Source organism: Hesperophylax consimilis, chromosome 17, assembly GCF_061612785.1.
Source record: "Hesperophylax consimilis isolate HC1 chromosome 17, BYU_Hcon_1.0, whole genome shotgun sequence".
Taxonomy (NCBI): domain Eukaryota; kingdom Metazoa; phylum Arthropoda; class Insecta; order Trichoptera; family Limnephilidae; genus Hesperophylax; species Hesperophylax consimilis.
The window spans coordinates 21,275,389-21,300,361 of record NC_142852.1 but is presented as its reverse complement, the minus strand read 5'-3'; the positions used below and the strand labels follow the sequence as shown (position 1 = coordinate 21,300,361).

The 24,973-nt window shown below is 33.6% G+C and overlaps 2 protein-coding genes across 2 annotated transcripts in view; both read right to left on the bottom strand.

Moving 5' to 3' along the window:
* The window catches only part of LOC149416212 (uncharacterized), a 23,232-nt gene extending 11,944 nt beyond the window's left edge, over positions 1–11,288 (bottom strand). Inside the window, exons 1-4 of the mRNA XM_089641915.1 lie at positions 11,203–11,288; positions 10,858–10,960; positions 9,587–9,739; positions 9,210–9,434 (exon numbers count right to left, since the gene is read on the bottom strand). Coding sequence (XP_089498041.1) covers positions 9,210–9,434; positions 9,587–9,739; positions 10,858–10,924 — 445 coding nt within the window. The 5' untranslated portion in view covers positions 10,925–10,960; positions 11,203–11,288. The remainder of the gene's footprint in view (positions 1–9,209; positions 9,435–9,586; positions 9,740–10,857; positions 10,961–11,202) is intronic.
* On the bottom strand, positions 10,955–24,973 carry LOC149416211 (uncharacterized). Its single transcript, XM_089641913.1, has 4 exons — positions 24,907–24,973; positions 23,672–23,824; positions 23,422–23,519; positions 10,955–10,960 (listed from the first exon to the last, which is right to left on the bottom strand). The coding sequence occupies exons 1-4, from the start codon at positions 24,971–24,973 to the stop codon at positions 10,955–10,957; spliced, it is 324 nt and encodes a 107-aa protein (XP_089498039.1).

The window sequence follows — 24,973 nt, the reverse complement described above, 5'->3', positions numbered from 1 at the left end:
ACCTCCGAATTCTGATGTCCAAAGCTACAGCAATCACTGCGACGAGGTTGAATCAATTTGTGCTAAATATCCTAATACTAAACTACTTCTAGTTGGTGATTACAATCTGCCACATTATGATTGGTGTAATATGAATTCTGTCAATTCTTGTTCTAATGTTAATATTCGTGTTATTAGAGATATGGCACTGTTCTTAGGTCTAACACAGTGTAATAATGTTCTTAATATAGGAGGTCGTACGTTGGATTTGGCACTGTCAAATGTGTCTGACATCTGTATTGTGAGAAGTACCGAAATTCTATTACCTGTCGATGTTTACCATCCACCACTAGAAATATGCATGTCCAATCTTAAACCAATTCCTATCGTAAAAAAGGTAGTAGAAACTCGAAATTTCAAAAAAGCTGACTATGTTAAAATTTCAAATTTCCTTAAACAGACTGACTGGTCATTCTTTGATAGCGACGATGATATTAATGTACACCTTAAAAAATTTTACTTCATCGTTAATTCTGCAATTGAACAATTTGTTCCTTTAACGACTTACAGAGAAACTCTATACCCAAAATGGTTCTCAAAAGACCTGATAGACTTAATTTACCTCAAAAAATTATCTCATAAGAGATTCAAACAAAGTCGCCTGGCCATCGATTATACTGCGTTTCAAAAATTGAGGGCAGAGTGCAATAAGCTCTCCGCAAAATGTTACAAAAATTACATTAGTGATGTCGAAGGCTCTATCATGGACGACTCAAATTTCTTTTGGAAATATGTTAAATCCCAAAAAGAAAATGGTACTTACATACCTAGTAGTGTGTCATTCGATTCTAAATTATCCCAAAATCTTCAGGAAACTGTTAATCTTTTTGCTGATTTTTTTAGCGGCGTTTACATTAATGCAAGTGAAGACAGCAATATTTCGTGCTTTGATTTGGTTGAAACTCTTGATATATCTGACTGTAATGTAACCATAGACGATATTATATCTAAGCTGAAGAGTCTTGATTCCCGAAAATCCGCAGGACCTGATAATGTTCCGCCCAGGTTTTTAGTAAATTGTATGCATACATTGTCATATCCTATTCATAAGTTATTTACAAAGTCACTCTCATCAGGTGTATTCCCGGACCTTTGGAAGTTTAGTCTTTTAACGCCCATTTTCAAAAAAGGTAATAAGAGCGAAGTAACAAATTATAGGCCAATATGTATAATGTCTACTTTACCCAAACTTTTTGAAAGCCTAGTACTAGATAAGTTGATATCCCGAATCAATCGAACCATCTCTCCCCTTCAACATGGATTCATTAAAGGTAGATCTACTCTTACCAATTTGATATTGTACACGAATGATATTGTTAATGCCCTTAATGCATCACATCAAACTGATTCCATATATACTGACTTCAGTAAGGCATTTGATAAAGTAAACCACAAAATATTATTACGTAAACTAAAATTGTTGGGAATAAGAGGGAGCATGTTGGAATGGTTTAAGAGTTATCTATTAGGAAGGTACTTAGCAGTCAAGATAGATTCGTTTACTTCTTATACATTTGCTGCCTCGAGCGGAGTACCACAGGGATCTCACTTGGGCCCAATATTATTTTGTTTGTTTATCAATGATATTGTTAATATTTTTACTAATGTTAAAGTCCTGTTATTTGCCGACGATCTGAAGATATACAGAATAATCAAAGACGATGACGATCGCGCAATTTTGCAGTTGAACCTTAATAAACTATGTGCGTGGTGTTCTGTCAATGATTTGCAACTAAATTTAGGTAAATGCCAGATTATCAGTTTTTACAAAGGCAAAAATCCACTTAATTTTTCCTATTTTATGAATGGTGCTAATCTTCTTCGTGTATCACAGATTCGTGATCTTGGTGTTATATTCCACGAGAGTCTACAGTTTAACGAACACATCGATGAAATAACAAGCGATGCGATGAGAACACTAGGTTTTATTTTGAGAATGGGAGCAAATTTTAAAAGTATGTCAACATTAAAACATCTGTATTGCTCGTTAGTACGAAGCAAATTAGAATACAATTCCACCGTATGGTCACCGTACTACAAGGTCCATTCTCAATCATTAGAAAAAGTACAAAATAAATTCCTTCGGTACATTAATTTTAAAATGAAAATTCCAATCGAATTTATAAATTACAATAACTTGCTTGCTGAAACTAAACTTCTTAAATTATCTGATAGAAGAGTGTTAATTGATTTGCTATTTTTATTCAAAATTATTAAATCTTTAATTGACAGCCCTAATTTGTTGGAACTTATTTGCATTAATGTTCCTGCTAGGCAAACTCGCAGTAAAGATACTTTTAAATTTAACAAGAACCTCAACACTAATTATTCTATTTTTTCACCAATTCCTAGAATTCACAACCTTGCGAATAAATACTGTGAACTTATAGATATGTTTGGTTTTGACAATTTTGTGAGCTTTAAAAGGCAACTTATTTCGATTCTATCGGCTAATAATTAACTTTTATAGCTTTAATAATTTTATTACATCTTCTCCCATTCGAAACCTTTCAAGTAAATTATATCCATATTTGTTTGTTTTTTATTTGCTCTACTATACACTTATAATTGTATGCATATACCTACTAACTACTTTTTATACATAACACTATGTTCCATCTCAGATCTTATTATTTCTTATTCATGTCGATATTGCTAAATTCTATTAGTTTTTGCTTTTTACAGGTGCAACTCTTATTTTGTTATTTTTTTTTTTTTTTTTAAATCTCTGTTATAATGTTCTTTACCTCACGAGTAAGTTACACTCTAATTTATATTGGTTTATCGATTTGTTAAACTCACAATTAATACTGGGTTTAAACACACCCACTTACTTACTTTTTATGTTGAACTTTCTTTTACTTACTATTTCATGCTTGGGTATATTTTATATTGAATCCATCTTATTAGTGTTTTGCTAATTTGCACAAAATTTTATTATATGTGTTGCTTTCTTACAATTAACTCCATTTATCTTCTTATGTTCAATTATTGTAATCAATGTAAATGTATATTTTCATGTAAAAGCCCATTAGGGCGTAAATAAAATAATAAATAAATAAATAAATAATAAATTAAGATAGGGTCTATAGGAATGAATTTATTAATGCGGGTCTTAAAGAGGCCCGGATTATATTGAAGAAGAAAAACAGATGCCGATAGCTCGTTCCACATACGAGCCGACTTACGATAAAACGAGTCGGAGAAACGACCCGTTCATATATGTATCGATAACATCAATCCGCTCGTGTCCGTCGAGTTGTCGAGTATCAAGCAGTTGTCGAGTATCAAGCACGTGCACGGTGCACTGGGGACCAATGCTGCTAGCTCCTTTTAACAGGCTCTAATAAAATATCTGTAGAATAGACACAGCATACGCACATTTCGTCATACATGATTTTACCGTACATATGCCTCAGGGATCTCATTTCTACAGTATTCAGTCTACTTTCAGCCTTCTTCTGCCAGTTCCATGCCTCACTTCCATATATTAGGGTAGGTACCAGCACTCCATTGTGGACTGCTAGCTTCGCTTCTTTGGACAGTTTTTTCTTAGCTCCAACCTCGTCCAATCATCCATTAATTACCCATTATAACCAAGAACCCGGCCACCCCTACTAAGTCACGAAGCGTAATCAGGAGAGATGGTAATAGATGCAAGTTCAATATTTCCCATATAACATTATGCCTTTTGCCGCCATTTTGGATTTTGATGGTCAAAAGGTATCCCTCAACCAGTCTCTTTCGATCCGGCCCGCCACGCAGTAGGTATTTTTTTAATGGATTTGATTTTTTCGAAAGTTTCGTTTCAATCTAAATACGCATACATTTCTTATAAACAATTCAAGCAACAAACAGTCGAATGAACACGTCATTTTGATTTGAAACGGTACCATCTCACAGTCATTTCATGCGATATCCGACTCTAGAGACTAATACTTTGAGTTCAATATCACAAAAGATTACGGAATCAGATAAAACCTTGTGATGAACAGTCCACCGATTGCTCTTGATTGGTTCATTTAGTAAAACCATATATAGGGACACAGATCAACTTTGTCCAATAACTTCTTACCTGGATCAACATACTACGGGAATAGATCAATATATATGAGATCAACATAAGTATGCCAATTTAGGTAGATCAACATAAATTATGCATCCGATTTCCATACAAATTTAGAAAATTTTATGAACAGTATATCAAATGGTTTTTCTGGCAAACTGGCAACATTGATAATTATTGTACCACTGTTGTCAATTCATTCAGATGTATTCCACAATAGCCAAGTTATATGGTGTTAAAGGTGGATCAACATAGTCTAACAACTTCTTACTGGATCAACATACTACGGGAAGAGGTCAATATATATATATATATATATTAATTTAATTGTCTTTAAAAAACTATTTTTTTAATTTGTTTACCTGATATATTGTACCCTTAATTTCCTCACGCTTACTTAATCTGTAAGAAGATATATTATTTTAATTATCTTTAAAAACACACTTTCCTAATTTGTGTACCTATGTTAATATTATGTTTGTATTTATATCAAAAGTTTTTGATTATTGTTTAAAAAATCATTAAAACTAAATGTAAATACTCCTCCCATAAACACGAGCTCCTGGAGCTCAACTTATGGAGTAGTAGAATAAAAAAAACGAAAAAATTATATATATAAGTCTGCATATTGTTATCATTTATAATGTTAAATAATTTATAGGGTATTGATGGAAAATATACCACGTGTATATTTCCTTAAATTACCGGGACATTTACTTGAATTTATATTAAAAAATTGATTTGTAAGAGAGATATTAATTGGATTGTACTTACTGATCTTGCCCGGGATTCACTGTTTCTCATTTCTGGTCCCTGGCAGTGACGGAATGTTGCAAAATGATACGAATGTCGGTAGTCGGTATTTTATTCTAAGTCGAAGGGTCACCAATTTGGCGCAGTTATACTTACCTTTATAGCAGCCAATTAATGTGTATAGTGTAGGTTGTGATAAAGTAAAAAGATGTAGTTGATAATTTAAGTTTAATGAAAACACGTTACACTATAACACGAAATTAATATCAGAAGGATTTAGTAGGAATCAAGAAATGTCGACTGCCAAGGTAGACCGGAGAAACAGGAATGTTGGTCGGTAACGAATTAGCAGCGAGCTCTGTTTTCGGGTTGCCATTCCCAAATCAGTGTTTCCGTATGCAAAAATATCATTTAGGTTGGTTGACAGTTCTTGACTCCACACAAGTAATAAATAAAAATAAATAAATAAATAAATAAAAATAAAAATGTCTAGCTATATTTTTAGACTTAATAAAAGCGTTTGATACTGTAAATCACAATCTACTGATAAACAAAATTAATCAAATAGGTTTCAAAAAAATTCTCACAACTATCTCAAAGACAGATTACAAAAAACAAAAATAGGGAACTTTTATAGCACAGAAACAGTGAAAATGGAGTACCACAGGGGACTGTGCTTGGCCCAATTCTGTTTCTAATATATATTAATGATTTATGTAATGTTGTAATCCCTTGTAAAATTGTATCTTACGCTGATGATACAGCAATAATAGTAAATGGAAAATCCTGGCCTGAAACTTTTTTAAATGCAACAAATTGTATTTCATATGACTTATCATAGCTAACTTGTAATAGACTTTTCTAAAACTATAATAAAACATTTTACCTAACTTTTTATAAAAAACAGTACAAACAAACCTCCCAATAACCTTAAAATTAGATTACATAATACTAACTGTAATAAAGTAACATGCACCTCTTGCTTTGAAATTGTAAAAATTGAAAAGATCAAATATTTTCGTATATATATTGACACAAATTTAAACTGGCAACCATAAATTAATAACACCGTTTCTAAATTAAGATATCTGACGTACATATTTTATAGACTTAAGGAAGTACTCATTGTTGACAAATTGAAAATGTTTTTTTTTCTCTAGTGCAATCCTCAATTATGTACTGTATATTAGCATGGGGTGGCGCACTAGATACATTTATAAAACCACTACAAATAGTACAAAATCATATTATCAAGGAAATATATAATAAAATATATTAATACCAAAAAGAATTAAAGTTGTGGCTGTACAATGCAAATGTTGAAGCATTATTCATTTAATTTTTACTTTTTTCTCTTTTTCTATATTGTTTCTGTATACTTATTATTATTTTATTTTGTGTTCTTTTACTTCATATATATGATCTAACAATCTTTATTTTTACTTTGATTTATTTTTAATATGCACCTCTTGCACAATCTTTTAGACTAACTTTAATTATAATCCTAACGTTTTTCTTTATATGCTTAGTGTTATTTTAAGGTAAAAAATATAATCTTATACACTTATATTACCCACGTACAGGCTGCACCTTAGTGGGTTCCCTTTCTTATTATAATAAAACTGTAATGTCAAATGTATAAATTGGGAAAAAATAAAGGAAATTAAAAAAAATCTAATACTAGAAATTATTCTGTAAATAGTTTTCGTGAAGGTGAATGTTAACGCAAGGAACAAGAAAAGTGTCTTGTCAAAGAGTCTTTTGGAGAAAACGCATAATTGCATACGAAAAAAAACTGTGAGTGCGCACGCGTTTTTTTCAAATGTCTCTTCAGCCAGAAAACGAAAAAGATTTTTTCTCAGCTGTCAGTCAGTTTTTTCTTTTCAAGGAACACTGTTGATAACTTGCATAATTGCACTCGGAACCAGAAAAGGGGGTTTTTCTCCGCTCTGAGTCAGCATGTGTTCCGACAAATGTCCTATATGGGGGGTAAGGTTGCCTTTCCTAGAATCGGAATATAAGCACTTGGAAAATGAAAAAGGTTTTTCTCCACTGTGAATTAGCATGTGCCTCTTTAGCTGACCCTTTTTACAATACGCATAGTTGCAAACGGAACAAGAAAAAGATTTTTCTCCACTGTGAATCAGCATGTGCCTCTTCAGCTGATCCGTTCGCCAGCACGCATAGTTGCACACGGAACACGAAAAAGGTTTTTATCCACTGTGAATCAGCATGTGCCTCTTCAGCTTACCTATTCGATAGCACGCATAGTTACACAGGTGACATGAAAAAGGTTTTTCTCCACTGTGAGTCAGCATGTGGCTAAACAGTTGACCCCTTCGATAACATGCATAGGTGCACACGGAACATGAAAAAGGTTTTTTTCCAGTGTGAATCAGCATGTGGATAATCAGTTGACCCCTACGATTACATGCATAGTTGCACACGGAACATGAAAAAGGTTATTCTCCACTGTGAGTCAGCATATGCCTCTTTAGCTGACGCTTTCGACAATACGCATAGTTGCACACGGAACATGAAAAAGTGTCTGTCAGCATGTGGCTCTTTAAATGACCCTTATGATTACATGCATAGTTGCACACGGAACATGAAAAAGGTTTTTCTTTACTGTGAATCCGCATGTGTCCGTTTAGTTCGCTTTTTTGATAACATGCATAGTTGCATACGGAACATGAAAAAGGTTTTTCTCCACTGTGAGTCAGCATGTGGCTCGGTAGGTTGCTCTTTCGATAACATGCATAGGTGCACACGGAACATGAAAAAGGTTTTTCTCCACTGTGAGTCAGCAGGTGTGTCTTCAGGTTACCCTGTTGAAAACTTGCATAGTTGCACTCCGATCATGAAAAAGGTTTTTCTCCACTGTGAGTCAGCATGTGGCTCTTTAAATGACCCTTTTGATTACATGCATAGTTGCACACGGAACATGAAAAAGGTTTTTCTTTACTGTGAATCCGCATGTGTCCGTTTATTTCGCTTTTTTGATAACATGCATAGGTGCACACGGAACATGAAAAAGGTTTTTCTCCAGTGTGAATCAGCATGTGGCTAATCAGTTGACCCCTTCGATTACATGCACCGTTGCACACGGAACATGAAAAAGGTTATTCTCCACTGTGAGTCAGCATATGCCTCTTTAGCTGACCATTTCGACAACATGCATAGGTGCATACGGAACATGAAAAAGGTTTTTCTCCACTGTGAATCAGCATGTGCCTCTTCAGCTCACCCTTTCGATAGTACGCATAGTTGCACAGGTGACATGAAAAAGGTTTTTCTCCACTGTGAATCAGCATGTGGCTCGTTAGTTGTCTTTTTTGATAACATGCATAGTTGCACAAGGAACATGAAAAAGGTTTTTTTCCACTGTGAGTCAGCATGTGCCTCTTCAGCTGACCTTTTCCATAATATGCAGAGTTGCACACAGAACATGAAAAAGGTTTTTCTCCACTGTGAGTCAGCAGGTGTGTCTTCAGGTTACCCTGTTGAAAACTTGCATAGTTGCACTCCGAACATGAAAAAGGTTTTTCTCCACTGTGAATCAGCATGTGCCTCTTCAGCTGACCCTTTCGACAACACGCATAGTTGCACAGGTGACATGAAAAAGGTTTTTCTCCACTGTGAGTCAGCATGTGGCTGTTTAAATGACCCTTATGATTACATGCATAGTTGCACACGGAACATGAAAAAGGTTTTTCTTTACTGTGAATCCGCATGTGTCCGTTAAGTTCGCTTTTTTGATAACATGCATAGTTGCATACGGAACATGAAAAAGGTTTTTCTCCACTGTGAGTCAGCATGTGGCGCGTTAGGTTGCTCTTTCGATAACATGCATAGGTGCACACGGAACATGAAAAAGGTTTTTTTACACTGTGAGTCAGCATGTGCCTCTTCAGCTGACCTTTTCCATAATATGCAGAGTTGCACACAGAACATGAAAAAGGTTTTTCTCCACTGTGAGTCAGCAGGTGTGTCTTCAGGTTACCCTGTTGAAAACTTGCATAGTTGCACTCCGAACATGAAAAAGGTTTTTCTCCACTGTGAGTCAGCATGTGCCTCTTCAGCTGACCTTTTCCATAATATGCAGAGTTGCACACAGAACATGAAAAAGGTTTTTCTCCACTGTGAGTCAGCATGTGGCTCGTTAGCTCGCTCTTTCGATAACATGCATAGGTGCACACGGAACATGAAAAAGGTTTTTCTCCACTGTGAATCAGCATGTGCCTCTTCAGGTTACCCTGTTGATAACTTGCATAGTTGCACTCCGAACATGAAAAAGGTTTTTCTCCACTGTGATTCAGCATGTGGCTCTTTAAATGACCCTTATGATTACATGCATAGTCGCACAAGGAACATGAAAAAGGTTTTTTTCCACCGTGGGTCTGCATATGCCTCTTTAACTTTCTATTTTGAGCATTTGAATAGTTGCACTTGGAACAAGAAAAAGTTTTTTCTCTTACATGGGTGCGTACGTTAATTGCAAAATTTGACTTAGGAGAGGAGGAGTAGTTGTGATGGGGAGGAGTGATCCCTTTTTCCACAAAATGCTTCTGAAGATCTGTCGACAAATTTGAAAAATAACATGCGTGAAAAAGACTCAGTGAAACTTATTTCCCAAACTTAGAGTAAATAAGCGAAGTAAGTTCGTAGAAAGGTTAAAAAATAGAAGAGTCCGAATCGTTCAAGTTCACAGTGATAAATTGGTTTTACCTGCTTCCTTGGTAATTCTTCCAAAGCGTTCTAGGCATTCCTCTTTTACATCCGGCAGGTCTATGTCAATTTTCATATAAGTAAGCGCCGCTTCACCATCTTGTCGGGGTCCAAGATCCGAGTTTATGGTGACTGTCTTCACATGAATGTTTCCTGGAATAAAAAAGGACAGTAAACAGAATTGATCTTTGAATGGCCAGCCCCGAACCAAACGGCGCCAGGCGCGAGTTTAATTTTGGCTGCCCTAACAGTCTAAATTAGTACACGCCGAGGCAGGATATCACTATAATGATTGAAATGATGATTTGTGTTTTTTTGTAGAGCGGTATTTATCAAAAATAATATCAAGGGCGATGAGTTAGGTCAAGTTTTCGACGCCCGGAGCGAACTGCACCAATTGCGCCCGCATAGGGCCAGCCCTGTATCTTCGTCAAATTGATATTAACGAGAATTTTTCAAATTGAAAAACAATAAAATATTCTTTTACAAATAAATATCATTGATCAACAAGGTCAATGTTAGATAAAAAATGACCTGAGACGTTCGCTTCAGGTACCGATTCTTCAAGAAGGAAAAACATTTCTCTAGAGCACCTGTAGAGAGTTTGGTTGTTTTCAGTCAATGGTATATTGTTTTTCCAATCAATATTTATGTATTTTTAACGTATAATAAGTGTCATTCACATCATATCTCAAATAAAATTAGGTGAAAATCGAGGAACCGACAACTTATTATAACGTAATCAAACGTTGTTGACAGGACGATTTTTTCAACTCAACTAAAGTTCACTAAGTCAGCATAGGAGAAGTAGGAGTTGGGTCGATGGGCAACAATAATAGGTACCGACAAGCACCTTAAGTAGGAACTTTAAGTCTATGGGATAGTGTTTTCGCAATCAATATTTATGATTTTTTAACGTATAAAAAATACGTGTAATTTACATCATGTTCCAATAAAATTATTGGAAAATAGAGGAACCGACAACTTATTGTGAACAGTATAATTATGTTAAAATAGTGCTGTATTTTGGAAGTTTTCGGCAAGGACGCATTTGAGGGTAAATACCCAAAAAACCTCATTATAAGAGAGGAAGAAACAAGTATATGTCCTGTTTGCACGACATTTCAAAACAGACATGGATTCCGGACATCCATATTTAAAGTTCTATATTTTCCACGTGTGCAATGCAACTACTCTCCACATATTGCAAGAATTCCTTCGTTATAGCTTCCCAGCTAGGTCGAAATCTAAATCGGAAAATGCAATTTCACCTCCACCTTCTTCCTGGAGCCCTGGTTCCGTCTTGATGGATATAGTATTTGGCTTCAGTTGATCCATGGTCTGCTTTGGAAGGGTTTGGTAATTAGTTTAACTCTGAAACAGAACAAAGTTGTAACGGAATTCAGTTTTTAAAATTTGGCATCTAACAAAAATAGACAATAGAAAACCCTGAGAAAGGTTGAGAGAAACGTCGTTTATCTTGGGAAAACTCTTTATTTATTTACCGTCTATGTCTACCGCCATTCCGCTTTAATGACAAAACGCCGGATGATCCACTAACTAAACTGGAAGAACTACCAAAATTAATAGCAATGAATTTAAGTATCATTTCTTACCAATAACCATCACATGCATGGTATAATAAGTTTAACAGGGCGGGTTAGAGTGTGGAAACAGGAAAAAAGATTGTCGGAGAAGAAAGCACTTGTCAAAAAATATATAGGTTATGCATAGACAAACATGAAGTCATAGACAATTAAAATAATTTTAATGAACCTGGCCTTTTGAACATGATAATTTCTACTTTAATTTTACTGGGTACGATAAATATGCCTCTCCTTGTAGAAGTACAGTATATACTTATCATTTTCTAACAAAACAATGCATTAATAAAATTATATTTTCGCAAAACATAGAAGAATCGTGGCTCCCTTCTTATTAGGACCAAAAAAAAATTTTTTTGTGATAAAAAATACATCACCAATAATGATCTTAAATTTAATATACCAATATATATGTATATATTTAACTCTTATTAAACAAAATAATAAAATAGTGAGTGTTCCATTTTCGTGTTAAAAGCAAAGAAATTTCAAAATTCGATATTGTCGTAAAAAGCCCATCTTCTTAATCTAAGAACGGGTTGTTTCTAAGAATTTTAATAATTCTTCAAATTTGAAAGTAAAATTTCTTGTTCTATGAAAGATATTTTCAATTTCTGTTACTTTTTCAGTTCTATCAAGCTACTAGCCTATAAAGATATAATTAGAATTTGAATCGGACTTTCACAGAACCTTAAAATGAACGTTGACATTAAATTTGATCAATTATTTGAATTCTCCATAATAATCCCTCCTTATAATTTGATTTCAAATCTAATCCTTTATTTAAAGGATTTCAAATTATTCAAATCAAAGGACACTATAAGCTCATTTTTGCAGGACAGCACTTTGTTCTATGCAGAGATGTGCTTTATTTCAAATAAATCCATTTCAAATGGAAATGCAAAATGCAAAATGTGCATTTTCCATTTTGCATTTTAAATGCTTTTCTAAAAACCATTTTGCATTTTGCATTTTAAATGCTTTTCTCAATGCATTTTCCATTTTAATTGCTTTTTGGTACTCGTAACATTCTTCCTACTATCTCCACTCATCTTTTTTTCATAAGCCCCAAATATCAGTCGGTCCTCAACCTCGCTATGAGAGATAATTTACATTTGTCAAGTTGCTCCCTGGTAGGAGCCCTGGCAATTGAGTGATACCATTACAAAAAATACTGATTCAAATACTGAACATGGGGCCATGACGCTGTAATATTAAATGTTAAATAGCAGTTTCTATGTTTTTACGTTGGCAACATTAGTCCCGCGCAAATATTTTGTGGTTTGTCTGTAGTCGTGGTGTTTTTGGATTTACCATCATGTAATATGTTTGTTCTACATTGATGTCCATTATTTAATGACAAAATTGTTTAAAAATTCTATAATAACTTTAATTGTTTGACATGAGAAACCATTTTGCATTTTCAATGAATTTTGAAAATAGGTATTTTGCATTTTGCATTTGAAATGCTTTTCTAAAAACCATTTTGCATTTTGCATTTTCAAATGGAAAAGTTTTGACCCATTTCCATTTTGCATTTCAAATAGTTTTGGGTACCCATTTTGCACATCTCTGGTTCTATGGATCTTTCTTGTTGTGATGGAATATTTTGAAATTTGAATTTTTTTTAATAATGTTTCAGGCTAATGAATGGGGTAGGCTACGAATGAGAATTATATTGTCTATAGTGGCCCTTTTTTATTTTTTTCACTCAAATTTTTTTTTCACATATTTATGTTTAAATAGAGGACCAATTTGCTACTTACAAAAAGCCCGAAGATTTCGATCTAGTGAGTGGTTTATTTATGGGTCTGGCTTTGAAACTAATCTGAAACCGACACGCCCAACTCCGTTTTCTTTTAGAAAAAAACAACAGATTTCATTGGCTTAGAATTTGACATTACGCTCGAGGCCACGTGACACGGTCGTCGAAATTATTTAAATTATATTATTTCGTGTCTAAAATATTGCTTGTTAAAGTTCTTTGTGATAAAAATATAAAGCCAGTGTAGTGTTAGCGAGTTACAAACATATATTCAATTTGATGTACTTTAAAGTGAATTAAAACTTTAAAGTCAATTAAAAATGTGTTAAATGTTTATTCTTTTTCCAAATAAACCAAAATACATGCATAATGGGGTATTTTTTGTTGTAATTTTAAATAAAATGTATTAGCTGTTCTGTATAATTATTAAAGCTATAATGTGTTAGTGTAGTAATGTAATCAATCATTAATTTCTCAGGTAAATTACACATATATATCTATAAACTTTTGTTTTCAAAATAAAAAAAATGTTACTGTGATTTAGTCAACAATATCATAAAATACATAAAGTGAATATAATATGCTTAATTGATTATCTTTTGATTCTTGCATACGAAAAACATATTTTTTATGCATCTTTTATATGATAACAGACTTCATTCATCATTGATATCAAAATCATCATTTTTTTTATCTACGCAGGCGATATATTAAAAAAAATTGTTCAGCATTAGTGGCAGTATTGTTACAATAATATGAGTATAATATGATTCTAGTTGGTTTACTAGGAACAAGATAATTTATCAGCGATACTATTTCAGGGGATTCAAATCAGTTACGGTTCATTTTAATAAAAAAAAATAGTAATTTAGTATTCGTTTTAACGATAAGAGTCGCAATTTTTCGATAGTGTAAATGCGTCCTGCACATCACCAAAAGGGGCCACACAATCTTCCTTCCCATCTACTCCCGTCCTACGTCTCTTTATCCTATACCTATATCCCCATCCCTCCCACACCCCTCAAAATATGTTGTAATAAACTGACATCACTTATTTTGTCGCACTTTTATAATGAATATTAGCAGAATGTTAATATTTTCCAATGATTATATTCTTCTTGGTATGGCCCGTATATCAGTCAGTCCCTATCATCGCTATGAGAGATCTTTTATACTTCTATCAAGTTACTCCCTGGCGCATAGTGGGCTGAAAATCGCCTTTCACAGACATAGAGACTTGAATTTTCAAGGGTATTTTTTGGCTAGAAATGGATTCTGCTGATCATTACTATGCTATAAAATTTCATATGAAGCAATTGCGTGTACAAATGGAGGAGTTTTAAGAAAAATTTGTATGGCATTGACATTAAAATTAAGGCTATCTCTGGAATCATAAGGTTGGCCATTATATCCTTACACACAGAAATACTACTATTTATTTGTAATTTTTTGACATACTTCGTATTGTGGCAAAACGTGCAATTTTTTTTTTTAATCCTCAAAGTTTAAAAAAAAACTTTTTAATGTTGATGATTCATTTTAATGCTTATGTAAAAAATATGTAAAAAAAAACATTCAAATATATATATTATTGTCGCATGTCTTGCGGCGAGCGGTCGCCTAACGAGACGGACTCTGTAAAACTGTCTACAAATATAAAATTAACACCTTCGGGACCATGTTCCAACATGGAACTCAAAATACATATTGAAAAAATACTGTCAGAACTCAACAAAATTGGCAGTACAAAAGCTGCCAAAGAAGCTAAAACTGAAATTGAAGCTATATTATTCAACATCGAAGATTCATGGAAGCTTGAGATAAAGTCACTACAAAACACAATAATTTGTCTACAAAATAAAGTGATTCAAGATCAAGATGATTATATCAGAAAATTAGAAAAATTCGTAAAAAAAGGAACAAATGAAGAAAATAAAAATGAAGTTAAAAGCTATGCAATGGTGGTAAGGGAAAAATTTCACCCAATACCGAAAGCAAATTTTGCTTTACTAATTACATCAAAAGAAGACAAACCTGCAGATGAAATCGAAAAAATATTAAAAGACAAAATAAAACTATCCAAACTAGGAATAGGAATTTCTGGACTAAAAAAGACATATCAAAACAAAATAATACTAACATGTGAGAAACAAAATGACACCGAAAAAATAATAAACGAAATCAACAAAAACCCGGATATTGGAATACACGCTAATGAAATAAAGAAGAAAAAAAACATGCATTATCATTAAGGGTGTTGATACTGGCTACAAGGAAGAAGAACTCCTAACAGATTTGATAAATCAAAATGAAGACTTAAAAAATGCCATGACCTCGGAAACAGACAATGAACCAATCGTTGTTACAAAAAAGCTGAAGAATAAAAAATCGGAAAAATTAGCAAATTTCATCATTCAAACAACTGCAAAACTGAGAAAAATAATAATATCTAAAGAAAGAATTAATATTGGATATACAAGAGCACACGTAGAAGACTGTGATCCACTGATGCAATGCTATCATTGCCTTGGATACGGACACACCTCACTGAGATGCCTCGACAACATGAAGAATCCCAGATGCCTCCACTGTGCAGAAGAGCACAAAATACAAAACTGCACCAAAAAACAAGAACCTGCCAAATGCCACAACTGCACTAACAGAAAGGGCTATCAAAATGATCACGCAGCCAACAGTCACTTATGTGAATTCCGCAAAAAAATGATACAAAATGCCCAAATGCGAATTGAATATGAGTGAGTTGTATTTCGTATACTTATTTCTTTAAAAATGAATAATTTATTCACTGAGGAATTAGATAAAACCCTTAATATTTCAGAATATATTTGTCACACTTTAAATGATTGTAATAAAATCGTGGATAAAATATCAAATTCATTCTCAGTACTCCATTTAAATATCAGATCGATGAAAGAAATTTCAATGAATTTTTACTCTCAATTAATTTACTAAATCATAAACCGGACGTCATAGTGTTAACTGAAGCATTCACCAACGAATACAATAAATTTTGCATACCAGAATATAGCTACTTCGTAACATCTTGTGCTATTAATAGAAATAGTGGTATTGTTGTATTTGTTAAATCTTGCTATTCAAACATCGCAGTGGAAGAAGTACCTATGCAGCGAGTTAATTGCTTAGATATTAATCTAAATGTAAATAAATCATGTTTTAATATAATTGTAATTTACCGAACACACGGATCAAACGAGTATACATTTATGGATGAATTAAGAAGCATTATCTTATCAAAAAAATAAACAGAACATAACAATAATCGGCGATTTCAACATAGATGTTTCAAACGAAAATAGTAACAAAATAAAAACTGAATTTATCAATTTTATGTCGGAAATGAATTTTATATTGTGTATAAAAAATATACTAGAGAAATTACGGGTCAACGTCCATCTTGTATCGATCACATATCTAGTAACACTAAAGATACCGACAAATTACACACGATAATATTAAAAAATAATATTACTGATCATCACACTTGCATCTATATACAAAAACTTAATATTAATAATCATATTGATTCAAAATGCAATACTTTTACAAAAAAGTCACTAAACCATCATAAATTAAGCCTAAAAATAAAAACAGAAACATGGCGTTCCGTATTAGAATCAACCTGTGCTGAAACATGCGCAAATATATTTGATAATATTCTATGCAATTATATTACAGCATCAACAGATGTTAAAACTATAAAAATTAAATCAAAATTCAAAAAAACAAAACCATGGATTTCACATGGCTGAATTGTGTCTATTAGAAAAAAAGAAGAGCTATATCGCTTGACAAAGAAATTTCCCTTAGATAAATAAATATACACATATTATAAAATTTTTAGGAACAAATTAACCTGTTTACTAAAAACAACTAAAGAAAACTTTTACAAAAATGAAATTGATGTAGCTAAACAAAATGTAAAACATATATGGAAAACAATAAATGAAATAAATAGTAGAAAAAACAAAAAAACTCAAATTAAAAAAATTAATATCGGAAAAAATTCTATTAATGCCTTAATGGAACCGATAAAATGTGCTAATGCCTTCAATAAATATTTCGCTAACGTCGGTCAAAATTTAGCTACACGGATCGATGAAAATTATAAAATAGATAATTTTGAAAAGGACTGTCTTAAACAAAATAATCTGTCAGTTTTCAAACCGGTAACAACAGATGACATAAAAAATATTATTAGTGAATTAAAAGGTGCATCTGCACCAGGGTTTGATGGAGTCACATTAGAAATATTGAAAAATTATAATGAATTATTAAGCATTCCAATTACACACATTGTAATTATTAGTTTAAATAGTGGAATATTCCCCTCCGTTTATAAAAAATCTATTGTAACACCCGTTTTTAAATCTGGCATTTTCTATCTAACTCAAAGAAACCAAAAAGTAAAATTAAATAACTCACGAGGCGTGGATGAAACTTTAGAATTTGGAATTCCCCAAGGGACTGTTATTGGACCAATTTTATTTATAATTTACGTTAACCATATGTATAAATTATCACTTAATGGTAAACTTATATCCTTTGCTGACGACACTGCAATAATTATCGAAAAAAGACATGGAGCGAAATTACCAATGCAGCCAATCAAGATATGAAGGTTATAAAAAATTGGTTCGATGGCAATTTATTATCACTCAACACAGAAAAAACATATTGTATTCCTTTCACTCTACAAGAAGATGTGCCAAATAACCTAATAATCATAACAATTCATTCTAAAAATTGTGTAAATGACGGTACATGTAATACGGACTGCGCGAAACTAAATCATAAATCTAATATAAAATATCTTGGTATCTTAATAGATAAAAATGTTAAATGGAAAGACCATATTAATCTCACCGTTGAAAGAATAAGATAACTTATCTATATTTTCTATAACATACGAAATATTTTAAATAAGAAAACTATCAAAATTGTCTATTATGCATTAATTCAGTCCATATTGCAGTACGGGATTATTGGGTGGGGAGGAGCTTTTAAGGCCATTTTACAGCCCATAATTACAATTCAAAGAATAATTATAAAAATCATCTTTAGGAAACCATATGACTCCCCTACTTTAGAGATATTTCTGGAAATTAATGTACCATCTATCACAGAATTGTATAAGAGAATCGTCTTATATCAAATTTATAAAGAATATTTTATTTATAAAATTCACCCCTCAGATAGCATAAGCAATAGATTCAAAACTAATGGCTTAATAGCCATTCCTATGCAAAGAACGACCACGGCTCAGCACCACTATTCGTATTTAGGTGTAAGATGGTACAATATATTATTATCCAAAAATAAAATTAGTGTAACCGAAACTGTGAATTATGAACAATTCAAAAAGTTAATTAAGACCCTAAAATTGGATAATGATATATTGTACCCCTAATTTTCTTACACTTACTCAATTTGTAAATATATATATATATATTTACAAATTGATTAATTTAATTGTCTTTGAAAAACTATTTTTCTAATTTGTTTACCTGATATATTGTACCCTTAATTTCCTCACGCTTACTTAATCTGTAATAAGATATATTATTTTAATTATCTTTAAAAACACACCTTTCTAATTTGTGTACCTATGTTAATATTATGTTTGTATTTATATCAAAAGTTTTTGATTATTGTTTAAAAAATCATTAAAACTAAATGTTAATACTCCTCCCATAAACACGAGCTCCTGGAGCTCAACTTATGGAGTAGTAGAATAAAAAAAACGAAAAAATTATATATATAAGTCTGCATATTGTAATCATTTATAATGTTAAATAATTTACAAGTAATAAATAAAAAAAAAAAATAAAAATAAAAAAGTCTAGCTATATTTTTAGACTTAATAAAAGCGTTTGATACTGTAAATCACAATCTACTGATAAACAAAATTAATCAAATAGGTTTCGAAAAAATTCTCACAACTATCTCAAAGACAGATTACAAAAAACAAAAATAGGAAACTTTTATAGCAGAGAAACAGTGAAAATGGAGTACCACAGGGGACTGTGCTTGGCCCAATTCTGTTTCTAATGTATATTAATGATTAATGTAATATTGTAATCCCTGGTAAAATTGTATCTTACGCTGATGATACAGCAATAATAGTAAATGGAAAATCCTGGCCTGAAACTTTTTTAAATGCAACAAAATGTATTTCATATGACTTATCATAGCTAACTTGTAATAGACTTTTCTTAAACTATAATAAAACATTTTACCTAACTTTTTATAAAAAGAGTAAAAACAAACCTCCCAATAACCTTAAAATTAGATTACATAATACTAACTGTAATAAAGTAACATGCACCTCTTGCTTTGAAATTGGAAAAATTGAAAAGATCAAATATTTGGGTATATATATTGACACAAATTTAAACTGGCAACCATAAATTAATAACACCGTTTCTAAATTAAGATATCTGACGTACACATTTTATAGACTTAAGGAAGTACTCATTGTTGACAAATTGAAAATGTTTTTTTTTCTCTAGTGCAATCCTCAATTATGTACTGTATATTAGCATGGGGTGGCGCACTAGATACATTTATAAAACCACTACAAATAGTACAAAATCATATTATCAAGGAAATATATAATAAAATATATTAATACCAAAAAGAATTAAAGTTGTGGCTGTACAATGCAAATGTTGAAGCATTATTCATTTAATTTTTACTTTTTTCTCTTTTTCTATTTTGTTTCTGTATACTTATTATTATTTTATTTTGTGTTCTTTTACTTCATATATATGATCTAACAATCTTTATTTTTACTTTGAATTATTTTTAATATGCACCTCTTGCACAATCTTTTAGACTAACTTTAATTATAATCCTAACGTTTTTCTTTATATGCTTAGTGTTATTTTTAGGTAAAAAATATAATCTTATACACTTATATTACCCACTTACAGGCTGCACCTTAGTGGGTTCCCTTTCTTATTATTATAAAACTGTAATGTCAAATGCATAATTTGGGAAAAAATAAAAAAAATCTAATACTAGAAATTATTCAGTAAATAGTTTTCGTTAACGCAAGGAACAAGAAAAGTGTCTTGTCAAAGAGTCTTTTGGAGAAAACGCATAATTGCATACGAAAAAAAACTGTGAGTGCGCACGCGTTATTTTCAAATGTCTCTTCAGCCAGAAAACGAAAAAGTTTTTTCTCAGCTGTCAGTCAGTTTTTTTTCTTTTCAAGGAACACTGTTGATAACTTGCATAATTGCACTCGGAACAAGAAAAGGGGGGTTTTCTCCGCTCTGAGTCAGCAAGTGTTCCGACAAATGTCCTATATGGGGGGGGGGGTAAGGTTGCCTTTCCTAGAATCGGAATATGTGCACTTGGAAAATGAAAAAGGTTTGTCGCCACTGTGAGTCAGCATGTGGCTTTTAAATGTGCGTTTTGAGAATATCCATAGATGAAAAAGGAACAAGAAAAGTTTTCTCCGTAGTGACTCAACGTGCGCTTCAGATTGCCTTTATAATACCATTAATATGTGCATTTGGAACATAAAACTGTGAGTCAGCATGTGGGACTTTAGATGGGCATTTTGATAAAATTAAATGTTTCACATGAGATTTGAAAAAGGTTTTTCTCCAGCGTGAGATAGCATGTTGCACTTCAGATAACATGTTTAGTTGCACACGGAATATTAAAGAGGTTTTCCTACGATGTGAGAGAGCATATGGCTCTTCAGTTGGCCCTTTTGATAACATGCATAGTTGCATACGGAACATGAAAAAGTTTTTTCTCCACTGTGAGTCAGCACGTGGAACTTTAGTTGACCCTTTCGATAGCACGCATAGTTGCACAGGGGACATGAAAAATGTTTTTCTCCACTGTGAGTCAGCATGTATGCCTTCAGGTTACCCCGGTTATAACTTGTATAATCGCATTCCAAACATGAAAGAGGTTTTTCTCCACTGTGAATTAGCATGTGCCTCTTTAGCTGACCCTTTTTACAACACGCATAATTGCAAACGGAACAAGAACAAGATTTTTCTCCACTGTGAATCAGCATGTGGCTAATCAGTTGACCCCTTCGATTACATGCATAGTTGCACAAGGAACATGAAAAAGGTTTTTTTCCAATGTGAGTCAGCATATGCCTCTTCAGCTGACCCTTTCGACAACACGCATAGTTGCACACGGAACATGAAAAAGGTTTTTTTCCACTGTGAGTCAGCATGTGGCTCTTATGATTACATGCATAGATGCACACGGAACATGAAAATGGTTTTTCTCCACTGTGAGTCAGCAGGTGTGTCTTCAGGTTACCCTGTTGATAACTTGCATAGTTGCACTCCGAACATGAAAAAGGTTTTTCTCCACTGTGAGTCAGCATGTGGTTAATCAGTTGACCCCTTCGATTACATGCATAGTTTCACAAGGAACATGAAAAAGGTAAGTCTCCACTGAGAGTCAGCATATGCCTGTTCAGCTAACCCTTTCGACAACACGCATAGTTGCACACGGAACATGAAAAAGGTTTTTTTCCACTGTGAGTCAGCATGTGGCTCTTATGATTACATGCATAGATGCACTCCGAACATGAAAAAGGTTTTTCTCCACTGTGAGTCAGCATGTGGTTAATCAGTTGACCCCTTCGATTACATGCATAGTTGCACAAGGAACATGAAAAAGGTTTTTCGCCACTGTGAGTCAGCATGTGGGACTTTAGATGGGCATTTTCATAAAATTAAATGTTTCACACGAGATTTGAAAAAGGTTTCTCCACCGTGAGATAGCATGTTGCACTTCAGATAACATGTTTAGTTGCACACGGAATATTAAAGAGGTTTTCCTACGATGTGAGAGAGCATATGGCTCTTCAGTTGGCCCTTTTGATAATATGCAGAGTTGCATACAGAACATGAAAAAAGTTTTTCTCCACTGTGAGTCAGCATGTGGCGCGTTAGGTTGCTCTTTCGATAACATGCATAGGTGCACACGGAACATGAAAAAGGTTTTTTTCCATTGTGAGTCAGCATGTGGCGCGTTAGGTTGCTCTTTCGATAACATGCATAGGTGCACACGGAACATGAAAAAGGTTTTTTTCCAATGTGAGTCAGCATGTGGCTCGTTAGGTCACGCTTTCGATAACATGCGTAGGTGCACACGGAACATGAAAAAGGTTTTTCTCCACTGTGAATCAGCATGTGCCTCTTCAGCTCACCCTTTCGATAATACGCATAGTTGCACAGGTGACATGAAAAAGGTTTTTCTCCACTGTGAATCAGCATGTGGCTCGTTAGTTCGCTTTTTTGATAACATGCATAGTTGCACAAGGAACATGAAAAAGGTTTTTTTCCACTGTGAGTCAGCATGTGCCTCTTCAGCTGACCTTTTCCATAATATGCAGAGTTGCACACAGAACATGAAAAAGGTTTTTCTCCACTGTGAGTCAGCAGGTGTGTCTTCAGGTTACCCTGTTGAAAACTTGCATAGTTGCACTCCGAACATGAAAAAGGTTTTTCTCCACTGTGAATCAGCATGTGCCTCTTCAGCAGACCCTTTCGACAACACGAAAAGTTGCACAGGTGACATGAAAAAGGTTTTTCTCCACTGTGAGTCAGCATGTGGCTGTTTAAATGACCCTTATGATTACATGCATAGTTGCACACGGAACATGAAAAAGGTTTTTCTTTACTGTGAATCCGCATGTGTCCGTTTAGTTCGCTTTTTTGATAACATGCATAGTTGCATACGGAACATGAAAAAGGTTTTTCTCCACTGTGAGTCAGCATGTGGCGCGTTAGGTTGCTCTTTCGATAACATGCATAGGTGCACACGGAACATGAAAAAGGTTTTTTTCCATTGTGAGTCAGCATGTGCCTCTTCAGCTGACCTTTTCCATAATATGCAGAGTTGCACACAGAACATGAAAAAGGTTTTTCTCCACTGTGAGTCAGCAGGTGTGTCTTCAGGTTACCCTGTTGAAAACTTGCATAGTTGCACTCCAAACATGAAAAAAGTTTTTCTCCACTGTGAATCAGCATGTGCCTCTTCAGCTCACCCTTTCGATAACACGCATAGTTGCACAGGTGACATGAAAAAGGTTTTTCTCCACTGTGAGTCAGCATGTGGCTCGTTAGGTCGCTCTTTCGATAACATGCATAGGTGCACACGGAACATGAAAAAGGTTTTTCTCCACTGTGAATCAGCATGTGCCTCTTCAGGTTACCCTGTTGATAACTTGCATAGTTGCACTCCGAACATGAAAAAGGTTTTTCTCCACTGTGATTCAGCATGTGGCTCTTTAAATGACCGTTATGATTACATGCATAGTCGCACAAGGAACATGAAAAAGGTTTTTTTCCACCGTGGGTCTGCATATGCCTCTTTAACTGTCTATTTTGAGCATTTGAATAGTTGCACTTGGAACAAGAAAAAGTTTTTTCTCTTACATGGGTGCGTACGTTAATTGCAAAATTTGACTTAGGAGAGGAGGAGTAGTTGTGATGGGGAGGAGTGATCCCTTTTTCCACAAAATGCTTCTGAAGATCTGTCGACAAATTTGAAAAATAACATGGGTGAAAAAGACTCAGTTAAACTTATTTCCCAAACTTAGAGTAAATAAGCGAAGTAAGTTCGTAGAAAGGTTAAAAAATAGGAGAGTCCGAATCGTTCAAGTTCACAGTGATAAATTGGTTTTACCTGCTTCCTTGGTAATTCTTCCAAAGCGTTCTAGGCATTCCTCTTTTACATCCGGCAGGTCTATGTCAATTTTCATATAAGTAAGCGCCGCTTCACCATCTTGTCGGGGTCCAAGATCCGAGTTTATGGTGACTGTCTTCACATGAATGTTTCCTGGAATAAAAAAGGACAGTAAACAGAATGGATCTTTGAATGGCCAGCCCCGAACCAAACGGCGCCAGGCGCGAGTTTAATTTTGGCTGCCCTAACAGTCTAAATTAGTACACGCCGAGGCAGGATATCACTATAATGATTAAAATGATGATTTGTGTTTTTTTCTAGAGCGGTATTTATCAAAAATAATATCAAGGGCGATGAGTTAGGTCAAGTTTTCGACAGCCCTGTATCTTCGTCAAATTGATATTAACGAGAATTTTTTAAATTGAAAAACAATAAAATATTCTTTTACAAATAAATATCATTGATCAACAAGGTCAATGTTAGATAAAAAAATGACCTCAGATGTTCGCTTCAGGGACCGATTCTTCAAGAAGGAAAAACATTTCTCTAGAGCACCTGTAGTACAGAGTTTGGTTGTTTTCAGTCAATGGTATATTGTTTTTCCAATCAATATTTATGTATTTTTAACGTATAATAAGTGTAATTCACATCATATCTCAAATAAAATTAGGTGAAAATCGTGGAACCGACAACTTATTATAACGTAATCAAACATTGTTGACAGGACGATTTTTTCAACTCAACTAAAGTTCACTAAGTCAGCATAGGAGAAGTAGGAGTTGGGTCGATGGGCAACAATAATAGGTACCGACAAGCACCTTAAGTAGGACGTTTAAGTCTATGGGATACTGTTTTCGCAATCAATATTTATGATTTTTTAACGTATAAAAAATACGTGTTATTTACATCATGTTCCAATAAAATTAGTGGAAAATAGAGGAACCGACAACTTATTGTGAACAGTATAGTTATGTTAAAATAGTGCTGTATTTTGAAGTTTTCGGCAAGGACGCATTAGAGGTTAAATACCCAAAAAACCTCATTATAAGAGAGGAAGAAACAAGTATATGTCCTGTTTGCACGACATTTCAAAACAGACACGGATTCCGGACATCCATATTTAAAGTTCTATATTTTCCACGTGTGCAATGCAACTACTCTCCACATATTGCAAGAATTCCTTCGTTATATCTTCCCAGCTAGGTCGAAATCTAAATCGGAAAATGCAATTTCACCTCCACCTTCTTCCTGGAGCCCTGGTTCCGTCTTGATGGATATAGTATTTGGCTTCAGTTGATCCAT